This window comes from Somniosus microcephalus, chromosome 27 (genome assembly GCF_052327205.1).
Source record: "Somniosus microcephalus isolate GS21.2 chromosome 27, FLI_Smic_1.0, whole genome shotgun sequence".
Taxonomy (NCBI): domain Eukaryota; kingdom Metazoa; phylum Chordata; class Chondrichthyes; order Squaliformes; family Somniosidae; genus Somniosus; species Somniosus microcephalus.
Window position 1 is genome coordinate 42,599,954 of NC_141013.1, and position 12,671 is coordinate 42,612,624.

General features: G+C 51.1%; 1 protein-coding gene across 12 annotated transcripts in view; it reads right to left on the bottom strand.

Annotated features, from left to right (window-relative positions):
* arnt2 (aryl-hydrocarbon receptor nuclear translocator 2) overlaps positions 1-12,671 on the bottom strand; it is a 715,479-nt gene that overhangs the window by 318,043 nt on the left and 384,765 nt on the right. For all 12 annotated transcript variants that reach the window (XM_085968885.1, XM_085968886.1, XM_085968889.1 and 9 more), the window contains one exon: positions 12,177-12,279. In XM_085968885.1, the coding sequence (XP_085825011.1) occupies positions 12,177-12,279 (103 nt within the window). The remainder of the gene's footprint in view (positions 1-12,176; positions 12,280-12,671) is intronic.

The following is a 12,671-nucleotide window of genomic DNA, read 5'->3' on the forward strand; positions in this document are numbered from 1 at the left end:
GATCAAAACGCGCTGCAGGCCACTTTCCCTTACCTAGACAATGTGACCATCTGCGGCCATGACTTGCAGGACCATGACGCAAACCTCGAGAAATTCCTCCGCACCGCCCAACTCCTGAACCTGACATATAACAAGGAGAAGTGCATATTCCGCACAGACCGCCTCGCCATCCTTGGCTGTGTTGTGGAACACGGGGTCATCGGTCCCGACCCGGACCGGATGCGTCCCCTTATGGAACTCCCACTGCCCCACTGCCTAAAAGCCCTGAAGAGGTGCCTAGGGTTTTTTTCCTACTACGCCCAGTGGGTCCCCTACTATGCAGACAAAGCCCGTCCGCTGATCAAATCCACCTCTTTTCCCCTGATGGCAGAGGCCCGCTCGGCCTTCCACCGTATCAAGGAGGACATTGCCAAAGCCACCATGCACGCAGTGGACGAATCCATCCCCTTCCAGGTGGAAAGCGATGCGTCATCACTGGCGCACTGGCCGCGCATCACACTGCAAGGGACCTACACTTGACTTCACCAATCTTTTTCTCTTCACATATCTATAAAAGCTTCTACAGTCAGTTTTTATGTTCCCTGCAAGCTTACTCTCATATTCTATTTTCCCCTTCTTAATTAATCCCTTTGTCCAATCCTAAACTGTTCCCAATCCTCAGGTTTACTGCTTTTTCTGGCCAATTTATATGTCCTCTCCTTGGATCTTATGCTATCCCTAATTTCCCTTGTTAGCCACGGTTGAGTCATCTTTTTTGTTTTATTTTTATGCCAAACTGGGATGAACAAATTCTGTAGTTCATCCATGCGATCTTTGAATGTTTGCCATTGCCTATCCACCGTCAACCCTTTGAGTGACATTCCCCAATCAATCCTACCCAACTCACGCCTCATACCATCGTAGTTTCCTTTATTTAAATTCAGGACCCTAGTCTGAGTCAACTACTTCATTCTCCATCTTAATGAAGAATTCTATCATATTATGATCGCTCCGACCCAAGGGGCCTCATACAAGATTGCTAATTAATCCTCTCATTACATAATACCCAGTCTAAGATGGCCTGATCTCTGGTTGGTTCCTCGACATATTGGTCCAGGAAACCATCCCGTAAACACTCCAGGAATTCCTCCTTCACAGTATTGTTACTAATTTGGTTAGCCCAATCTATATGTAGATTAAAGTCACCCATGATGACTGCTGTGCCCTTATTGCACGCTTCTCTAATTTCCCTTTTAATGCCATCTCCAACCTCCGCATTACTGTTTGGAGGTCTATATACCACTCCCACTAACGTTTTCTGCCCCTTGGTATTTCTCAGTTCTACCCATACAGATTCCACATCATCAGAGCTAATATCCTTCCTTACAATTGTGTTAAAACCTTCTTTAACCAGCAATGCTACCCCACCTCCCCTTCATTTTTTGCCTATCTTTCCTGAATATTGAATACCCCTGGATGTTGAGTTCCCAGCCTTGGCCACCCTGGAGCCATGTTTCCGTAATCCCAATCAAATCATATTCGTTTACCTCTATTTGCGCAGCTAATTCATCCACCTTATTACGAATGCTCCTCGCACTAAGACACAAACCCTTCAGGCTTGTTTTTTTAACACTCTTAGACCTATTAGAATTATTATTTACTGTAGCCATGTTTGATTTAAACTGTTGATTTCTCTGACTGCCACTTTTGTTTTTCTCCTTCCTATCTTTTGCTTTTATCCTTGTTTCCCGTTCCTCTGTCTCCCTGCTCAGGTTCCCAACCCCCTGCCATTTTAGTTTAAACCCTCCCCCAGAGCACTAGCAAACACTCCCCCTTGGACATCGGTCCCGGCCCTGCCCAGCTGCAAACTGTCCGGTTTGTACTGGTCCCACCTCCCCCAGAACCGGTTCCAATGTCCCAGGGATTTGAATCCCTCCCCCTTGCACCATTCCTCTAGCCACGTGTTCATCTGAAATATCCTTCTATTTCTACTCTGACTAGCACGTGGCACTGGTAGCAATCCTGAGATTACTATCCTTGAGGTCCTATTTTTTAATTTACCTCCTAACTCCCTATATTCAGCTTTTAGGACCTCATCCCGTTTTTTACCTATATCGTTGGTACCTATATGCACCATGTGGTAAACCACTGTTTGTATTCCACTGTGTACATGCCTGGACATGCCTCGGCTGACTCCTCCCACAAGTCCTAGTATAAAGGTGACTGCTCCCCAGCCCCTTTGTATTTCTGGACCGGTCGACCACTCGAGGCAGACCTTCATTCTTTTGTTAATAAAAGCCTTTAGTTACTCTCTTAACTCTCAGTCTTTTATGAGTAATTGATAGCGCATCAATTTTAGTAACAAAATTTTTATAATGGAGAAGATCCTCACACCAGCATGCCTGGACTTAGATCATCGGGAGGCGGACTCATCCACCAAGTTTACTCACTGGCTTAAGTGTTTCGAAAAATTCCTGACCGCCTCCGCAGCAATCAAATCGGACGAGGACAAACTGGATGTCCTGACCTCCAAAGTGAACCACCGAGTACTCGGTCATCCAAGACGCGACCTCGTACGCGGACGCTATCAAGCTCCTCAAGGACCAGTACACGCGCCCAGTGAACGAAGTGTACGCCAGGCACCTTCTGGGGAGTCGTAAACAACAACCTGGGGAATCGACCGTGGAATACCTTCAGGCACTGTCTGTGCTTGGCCGGGCCTGTGGTTGTAAGGATGTAAAGGCCGCCGTGTACACAGAGGAACTTATCCGGGACGCTTTTGTAGCGGGCCACAGATCCAATTACACCCGACAGCGACTGTTGGAGCAGAGTGACCTCGACCTCAACAAAGCCTCTGAACTCGCACTATCATTGGATGCAGCCTACCGGGGCATGGATGCCTACTCCTCTGCACCGTGGACGCCGCGGGAAATGACAGCCTGGGACACGGTAGGACCGCCTCATAGCACCGTGCCACCCCAGCCACACCCCAGCAACGGCCCAACTACCGCAGCAGTGTCCCAAGGCCAGACAGCAGTGCCCCAAGGCCAGAAATGCTACTTCTGTGGCCAGGCAAAACACCCCAGAGCGCGCTGCCCGGCGAAAAACGCGATCTGCTCGGGCTGCGGGAAGAAGGGACACTACGCTAACGTCTGCAGGGCCAAAGCCACCCCGAACCCCAGCAGCGCCGCGTGTGGGCCATGCGGGCCGCCATCTTGGGCCTCCCCGGCCATGTGCGAACCACCGGTACAGCAGCCATTTTGGACGCCTCCAGCCACATGGGGATCATGGACGCCGCCATCTTGGACGACAGCCGGAACGCAGCAGGCCCCCAACACCGCCTCATCTGATACCCGCAGCGACACACCGACCCCTACGCTGGCATCCGTTACACTGGACCAAGCGAGACCGCACCAGCTGGCCAGCTCCACAATGGACATTAAGGTAAATGGCCACGATACAATCTGCCTTTTTGACTCTGGGAGCACGGAGAGCTTCATCCACCCCGACACGGTGCGGCGTTGCTCTCTCCCAGTCCTGCCTGCGCACCAGCGGATTTCTATGGCCTCCGAGTCCCAGTCGGCGGACATCGGCGGCTACTGCGTAGTGACACTCGTAGTAGACGGGACCGTGTACGATCATTTTAAACTTCTGGTCCTGCCCGACCTCTGCGCTGCCGTCCTGCTGGGGTTAGATTTTCAGTGCCACCTTAAAAGTGTTACGATGGCGTACAGTGGACCCCTACCCCCACTCACAGTCCGCAGCCAGCAGCTCCCAAATTGCCCGCCGCGCACCAGGTGCAACCTCTCCACACTCAGAGTCACCCCCCACTGTTTGCTAACCTCACCCCCGACTGTAAGCCCATCGCCACAAAGAGCAGGCGATACAGTGCCGGGGACAGGGTTTCATTAAAACCGAAGTGGAGCGGCTCCTGAAGGAAGGGATTATTGAGGGCAGCACCAGCCCCTGGCGAGCCCAGGTTGTGGTCGTTAAGACCGGCGAGAAGCAGCGCCTGGTCATCGACTACAGCCAGACAATAAATCGCTACACCCTGCTGGACGCCTACCCACTCCCCCGCATAGCTGATATGGTCAACCAGATCGCGCAGTACCGCGTCTTCTCGACCATTGACCTGAAATCAGCGTACCACCAGCTCCCTATCCGCCCTGAGGACCGCCAGTATACTGCCTTCGAGGCAAACGGCCGCCTCTATCACTTCCTTAGGGTTCCCTTTGGCGTCACCAACGGGGTCTCCGTCTTCCAAAGGGAGATGGACCGGATGGTAGATCAAAATGCGTTGCAGGCCACTTTCCCATATCTGGACAATGTGACCATCTGCGGCCGTGACTTGCAGGACCATGACGCAAACTTCGAAAAATTCCTCCGCACCGCCCAACTCCTGAACCTGACATATAACAAGGAGAAGTGCATATTCCGCACAAACCGCCTCGCCATCCTTGGCTGTGTTGTGGAACACGGAGTCATCGGCCCCGACCCCGACCGGATGCGTCCCCTTATGGAACTCCCACTGCTCCACTGCCTCAAGGCCCTGAAGAGGTGCCTAGGGTTTTTCTCCTATTATGCCCAGTGGGTCCCCTACTATGCGGACAAGGCCCATCCGCTGATCAAGTCCACCTCTTTTCCCTTGACGGCAGAGGCCCGCTTAGCCTTCCACCGTATCAAGGAAGACATTGCCAAAGCCACCATGCACGCAGTGGACGAATCCATCCCCTTCCAGGTGGAAAGCGACGCGTCCGACTTTGCCCTGGCCGCTACCCTCAATCAGGCGGGGAGACCCGTGGCCTTCTTTTCACGAACCCTCCAAGGCCCGGAGACCAGACACTCCGCTGTTGAGAAGGAGGCCCAGGCGATTGTGGAGGCTGTGCGTCATTGGAGGCACTACCTGGCCGGAAAACGATTTACCCTGCTCACTGACCAACGTTCAGTTGCTTTCATGTTTAACAACAAGCAGAGGGGCAAAATCAAAAATGACAAGATCTTGAGGTGGAGAATCGAACTTTCCGCCTACAATTACGAGATCTTGTACCGGCCCGGAAAGCTCAATGAACCCCCGGATGCGCTATCGCGTGGCACCTGCGCCAGCGCGCAGATCGATAGACTGCGGGCCCTCCACAATGACCTCTGCCACCCGGGGGTCACCAGGTTCTTCCACTTCATCAAGGCCCGCAACCTGCCTTACTCTATTGAGGAGGTCAGGACCATGACCAGGAACTGCCAAGTCTACGCTGAGTGCAAACCGTACTTTTATAGACCAGACAGGGCCCACCTGATAAAAGCCACTCGCCCCTTCGAGCGCCTGAGCGTTGATTTTAAAGGGCCTCTCCCCTCCTCCGACCGCAATGTGTACTTCCTCAATATTATTGATGAGTACTCCCGTTTCCCGTTCGCCATCCCCTGCCCGGACATGACCAGTGCCACGGTCATTAAATGTCTGAACGACCTCTTCACCCTGTTCGGTTTCCCCAGCTATATCCATAGCGACCGGGGCTCATCGTTTATGAGCGACGAACTCCGTCAGTACCTGCTAACTAGGGGTATTGCCACAAGCAGGACCACCAGTTACAACCCCCGGGAGAACGGACAGGTGGAAAGAGAAAATGCGACAGTTTGGAAGGCCGCCCTGCTAGCCTTAAAGTCTAGGGGCCTTCCAACCTCCCGCTGGCAGGATGTGCTCCCCGATGCGCTCCACTCTATTCGGTCACTGCTCTGCACTGCCACTAACGCCACCCCTCATGAGAAAATGTTTGTCTTCCCAAGGAAGTCCACATCGGGGACATCGCTACCGCCATGGCTGACGTCCCCAGGGCCGGTCCTACCGAGAAGGCACGTGAGGACCCATAAAACGGACCCCCTGGTCGAGAGGGTTGACCTCCTCCACGCCAACCCCCAGTATGCTTACATTGCATACCCGGACGGGAGGGAGGACACAGTCTCCATAAGAGACCTTGCACCCTCGGGGGCCGCAGTAACCCACTACTCACTACCACCCCCCCCCCACGATCCGATATCCAGCCCCAGCAGACGGCAGGCCTGGGCCCAGCAACCCGCTCGACATTTACGAGGACGACGCGCCTGTGCAACAGCCTACGCAGGACTCGACGCCGGAAGCTCCACTACCCCTGCCGTCGCCACGCCGATCACAGCGGCAGACAAGACCTCCGGAGAGACTCCAATACACTAACTTTTAATACACTTCACCCCGCCGGACTCAATTTTAAACAAGGGGTGAATGTGGTAAACCACTGTTTGTATTCCACTGTGTACATGCCTGGACATGCCTCGGCTGACTCCTCCCACAAGTCCTAGTATAAAGGTGACTGCTCCCCAGCCCCTTTGTATTTCTGGACCGGTCGACCACTCGAGGCAGACCTTCATTCTTTTGTTAATAAAAGCCTTTCGTTACTCTCTTAACTCTCAGTCTTTTATGAGTAATTGATAGCGCATCACACCACGACAACTGGCTGTTCACCCTCCCCTTCCAAAATGTTCTGCAGCTGCTCAGACATCCTTGACCCTTGCACCAGGGAGGCAACACACCATCCTGGAGTCTCGTTTGCGGCCGCAGAAACGCCTATCTATTCCCCTTACAATAGAATCCCCTATTACTATAGCTCTACCCCTCTTTTTCCTCCCGTCCTGTGCAGCAGAGCCACCCCTGGTGCCAGGAAGTTGGCTGCTGCTGCCTTCCTCTGATAAGCCATCCCCCTCAACAGTATTCAAAGTGGTATATCTGTTTGAGAGGGGGATGTCCATAGGGGACTCCTGCACTACCTGCCTGCGCCTACTACTCTGTCTGTTGGTCACCCCTTCCCTTTCTGCCTGTCCAACCTTTGCCTGTGGTGTGACCAACTGCTTAAACGTGATATCCACGATGTCCTCAGCATCGCGAATGGTCCAGTATGTATCCAATCGCAGTTCCAGCGCCGCAATGCGGTCTGCCAGTAGCTGCAGTTTGACACACTTCCTGCACACATGGTTGTCAGGGACACAGGAAGTATCCCTGAGTTCCCACATAGCACAGGAGGAGCATACCATGGGGCCAGGCTCTCCTGCCATGACTTACCCTTTAATTAATTGAAATTAAATTAAATCAAATCAATCCCACCAATTACACTACAGTTATTAAATGATATATTTAAAGTGAGTCACTTGCCGCAGAATACCTAGCCTCTGACCTGCTCTTGTTGCCACAGTATTTATGTCGCTGGTCCAGTTAAGTTTCTGATCAATGGCGACCCCCCAGGATGTTGATGGTGGGGGATTCGGCAATGGTAATGCCGTTGAATGTCAAGGGATGGTGGTTAGACTCTCGCTTGTTGGAGATAGTCATTGCCTGGCACTTCTGTGGTGCAAATGTTACCTGCCACTTATCAGCACAAGCCTGCACGTCGTCCAGGTCTTGTTGCATGCGGGCATGGACTGCTTCATTATCTGAGGAGTTGTGAATGGCACTGAACACTGTGCAGTCATCAGCGAACATCCCCATTTCTGACCTTATGTTGGAGGGAAGGTCATTGATGAAGCAGCTGAAGATGGTTGGGCCTAGGACACTGCCCTGAGGAACTCCTGCAGCGATGTCCTGGGGCTGTGATGATTGACCTTCAACCACCACAACCATCTTCCTTTGTGATAGGTATGACTCCAGCCAGTGGAGAGTTTTCACCCCGATTCCCACTGACTTCAGTTTTACTAGGGCTCCTATGCCACACTTGGTCAAATGCTGCCTTGATGTCAAGGGCAGTCACTCTCACCTCACCTCTGGAATTCAGCTCCTTTGTAGTACATCCTCACCATTCAAAGAGGCATAGCTATGGAGAAGGTGGAGGAGCACCTCAGGCCACACCAGAGGACGAAGCAAAACTGGCTTAGTGGCAGAAGGCAGAGGGTGATGGTCGAAGGTTGTTTTTGTGACTGGAAGCCTGTGGCCAGTGGGGTACCACAGGGATCGGTGCTGGGTGCTGGGTCCCTTGCTGTTTGTGGTCTACATTAATGACTTGGATATGAATGTAAAGGGTATGATCAGTAAGTTCGCGGATGATACAAAAATTGGTAGGGTGGTAAATAGCGAGGAGGGTAGCCTCAGTCTGCAGGACGATATAGATGGGTTGGTCAGATGGGCGGAACAGTGGCAAATGGAATTTAACCCGGAAAAGTGCGAGGTGATGCACTTTGGGGGGACTAACAAGGCAAAGGAATACACAATGAATGGAAAGACCCTAGGCAAGACGGAGGGTCAGAGGGATCTGGGCGTGCAAGTACACAGATCCCTGAAGGCGGCGGAACAGGTAGATAAGGTGGTAAAAAAGGCATATGGGATACTTGCCTTCATTAGCCGAGGCATTGAATATAAGAGCAAGGAGGTTATGATGGAGCTGTATAAAACACTGGTTAGGCCACAGCTGGAATACTGTGTGCAGTTCTGGTCGCCACACTACAGGAAGGATGTGATCGCGTTAGAGAGGGTGCAGAGGAGGTTCACCAGGATGTTACCAGGGCTGGAGCGCTTCAGCTATGAAGAGAGACTGGGCAGATTGGGTTTGTTTTCCTTGGAGCAGAGGAGGCTGAGGGGGGACATGATTGAGGTGTACAAAATTATGAGGGGCATAGATAGGATGGATGCTGAGGAGCTTTTTCCCTTAGTAGAGGGGTCAATAACTAGGGGGCATAGATTCAAGGTAAAGGGCGGGAGGTTTAGAGGGGATTTGAGAAAGAACTTTTTCACCCAGAGGGTGGTTGGAGTCTGGAACTCACTACCTGAAAGGGTTGTGGAGGCAGAAACCCTCACAACATTTAAGAAGCATTTGGATGTGCACTTGAAATGCCATAGCATACAAGGCTACGGGCCAAATGCTGGAATATGGGATTAGATTAGGCAGGGCTTGATGGCCGGCGCGGACACGATGGGCCGAAGGGCCTCTATCCGTGCTGTATTACTCTATGACTCTATAGCCCTGAAGATGTCACTGCAGAAACAGCTTTGCAGCCAGAAAGAGTAGGCTCTCATACAGCCAATATATTACCCTGGAGGAATGGGGTAATGAGAACCTGAGTGTGGACAGTGGCCATCTAGAAAGTGAATAGCTGGGACTGGGCAATGGACAGTAGGGTACAGTGGACACTGGAGGGGAGAACTGCATTGCTCAAAAAAGCTTCCTTACGCACTGGGTGATTAGATAGAGGGGGAGAAATTGGGTTGAAGCGCCAAAGTGGCGCCAAGTTCGCCTGGGCGCTGATTTTTGCGCAGCGTTCGGAGCATTCATGAACATCAGAAATTCAGTTTCAGCACCCCTAGAGGGAAACGGGGCGAGGCTCGAGGCGCTCCGCGTCCAGCTTAGGGCGCGGAAACTGAATATCGCAGCGCAATGTGCCACAGCGCCACACGCTGCGGCGCGGCACATTGCGGTACTGCAGGCCTTCCTCCCATTGTTAAGGGGGAGGGGCCTGCAACAGCGCGATCCCCAATCGCGAGTGCCAGCAAAAGAGCCCGGCACCGAGGAGAAGTGCCGGGCTCTCGGGAAACAGCCGGCAATGCCGCAGGGCGGGGGGGGGGGGGGGGGTGTCAGGAGGCCGGGGACAGAGGTGCTGGCAGGCAGCCGCCGAAAAAGGCAGCCGCCCCGCACCTCCACCTTAACTTGCGCCACTGCCGGCACAGCAAGGCCCCGTGAACCGGGCGCAGGTAGCGAGCGGCGCTACCAAATATCGCGATCGGGGCGCTAATGGGGCGCTGCGCACACCGATGACGTCATCGGTGGCGGTGCAGTGCAACAGGCTAACGCCACCATTAGCACCCCCGCTGAATATCGCGGGAGGCGCGGCCAGTGGCGCTACAGCCACTGACTGCCCTCTTTAGGCGCTAATAGGTGGCGCTACATACCCAATTTCTCCCCCAGAATGTTTACATTTTATAACTATCAACAACAACTTATATATTTATATAGCGCATTTAACATAGCAAAACGTCCCAAGGCGCTTAAAGAGGAGCGATATCAATAAAAACATTTTTGACAGCGAGCCACAGAAGGAGATATCAGGACAGGTGACCAAAAGCTTGGTCAAAGAGGGAGGTTTTAAGGAGCATCTTAAAAAGGAGAGGTAGAGTGGTGGAGAGGTTTAAGGAGAGAATTCCAGAGCTTAGGGCCAAGGCAGCTGAAAGCACGGTCACCAATGGTCGAGGATTAAAATCTGAGATGCGCAAGTGGCCAGAATTGGAAGAGCGCAGAGATCTTGAAAGCTTGTAGGGCTGGAGGAGGTTCGAGAGATAGGTAGGGGCGAGGCCGTGGAGGGATTTGAAAACAAGGATGAAGATTTTTAAAACTGAGGTGTTGTTGGACCAGGAGCCAGCAGTCAGCAAGCACAGGGGTGATGGGTGAACAAGTTAAGATGCGGGCAGCAGAGTTTTGGATGAGCACAAGTTTATGTAGGGTGGAAGATGGGAGGTCAGCCAAGATAGCGTTGGAATAGTCAAGCCTAGAGGTAAAAAAGACATGAATGAGGGTTTCAGCAGCAGATGAGCTGAGGCAGGGTCGGAATCGGGCGATATTACGGCGGTGGAAGTAGGCAGTCTTGGCGATGGGGCGGGTATGTGGTCTGAAGCTCATCCCGGGGTCGAACACAATACCAAGATTGCGAACGGTCTGTCTCAGCTTCAGATAGTTGCCAGGATGGAAATGGTGGTCAGGGAACGGAGTTTTGGCAGAGACCAAAGACAATGGCTTCAGTCTTCCGAAGATTTAGTTGGAGGAAATTGCTGCTCATCCAATATTGAATGTCGGACAAGCAGTGTGGCAAATCAGAGACAGTGGAGGGGTTCAGAGAGGTGGTGGTGAGATAGAGCCGAGTATCATTGGCGTACATGTGGAACCTGATGCTGTGTTTTCAAATTATATCGCCGAGGGGCAGCATGTAGATGAGAAATAGAAGGGGGCCAAGGATAGATCCCTGGGGGACTCCAGAGGTAATGGTGCGGGAGTAGGAAGGGAAGCCATTGCAGGGGATTCTCTGACTACGATTTGATAGGTAGAAATGGAAGCTCCACCCAGCTGGACGACGGACGAGAGGCTCTGGAGGAGCATGGTGTGGTCAACTGTGTCGAACGCTGCAGATAGGTCGAGAAGGATGAGGAGGGATAGTTAGTCACGGTCAGTCACAAAGAATGTCATTTGTGACTTTGATAATGGCCGTTTCAGTACCGTCGCGGGACTGGAAACCTGATTGGAGGGATTCAAACATGGAATTGCAGGAAAGGTGGGCATAGATTTGCGAGGCGGCAACACAAATTATAGATGACAACCAAAGCTGTGGTTAAATGAGAAGCTTTCAAAATTCAATTTGTTTGACAGAATGACTCCTCTTTGGCCAGCAGTCTGAATTAAAAATTTAATAATTGGTAACGTACAAAAATTCACCTGAAAAATTCATGGTTTTCAAATCACTTGGAAAAAACTCAAGAAAGAATTTTGAGTGGGCTTGAGAGGGAGAGAGTATATTTTGAGCCAATTTGAATCCCTATTTGTAAGAATTTTCTTTCTATAAACTTTTTGCATAGAAGCTTTCGAGGACAATAGATATCTGATCAAGCAAATCCTTTGTAGTTTGGGATCTCATTGAAACGTATAAAATTCTGACAGGGCTAGACAGACTGGATGCAGGGAGGATGTTTCCCCTGCCTGGGGGGTCTAGAACGAGGGGTCAGAGTCTCAGGATACGGGATAGGATATTTAGGACTGAGATGAGGAGAAATTTCTTTAGTCAGAGGGTGGTGAACCTGTGGAATTCTCTACCACAGAAGGCTGTGGAGGCCAAGTCACTGAATATATTTAAGAAGGAGATAGATAGATTTCTAGACACAAAAGGCATCAAGGGGTATGGGGAGAGAGCGGGAATATGGTATTGAGATAGAGGATCAGCCATGATCATATTGAATGGCGGAGCAGGTTCGAAGGGCCGAATGGCCTACTCCTGCTTCTATTTTTCTATGTTGCTGTGTTTCTATTATACACACGAACAAAGGAAAACACAAATACACATCATTCAGAAAGAATCAATCAAGCCATGCTACAAAAATCCACAAATACCTGCACTGAACCACACCTTATGATAACAAGCTTCATCATTCTGTTATGTAAACAGCTAGGAGGAAGAAAAACTCCGTTCATGTTATTAGCCAATGTCCTTACCTCATTCTACAAATAAAGGAACGTCTGGATCCCATGCACATTCTCATTGAAGACTGCTGCCCTTCCTTTTTAACTGTGCCAGTCTTGAGATCCAGAATACGGCCTGTGTTTTAAGGGGAAACAAAAATGAATATCAAATTAAGGTCACTGCACAATGTTTCCAGAATGAGGCTGAGGCCGATAAATAAGTTCGTCGATCCCGTGCTCTCAGCAGTGCAGCACCCAAAGGGAGAATGGGTTGGAGATAGGGCTATAACACCGTATTGCAGATTCCCCAACCCATGTTCACGTCACTGGCAGCTCTTCACTAGGTTTGCACGATCAGTCATTTATCCCATAATCTTTTTGAAGCATGTACTTTGTAGAGTGTCTGTTCGAATGCTGCAATTGTAAACAGGTATTTTTAAGAAAAAATGAAACACTTTCAATAGCAGGAAAAGTTAAAACAACAGAAAATGCTGGAAACATTCTGGGTCAGGCAGCATCGTGGAGAGA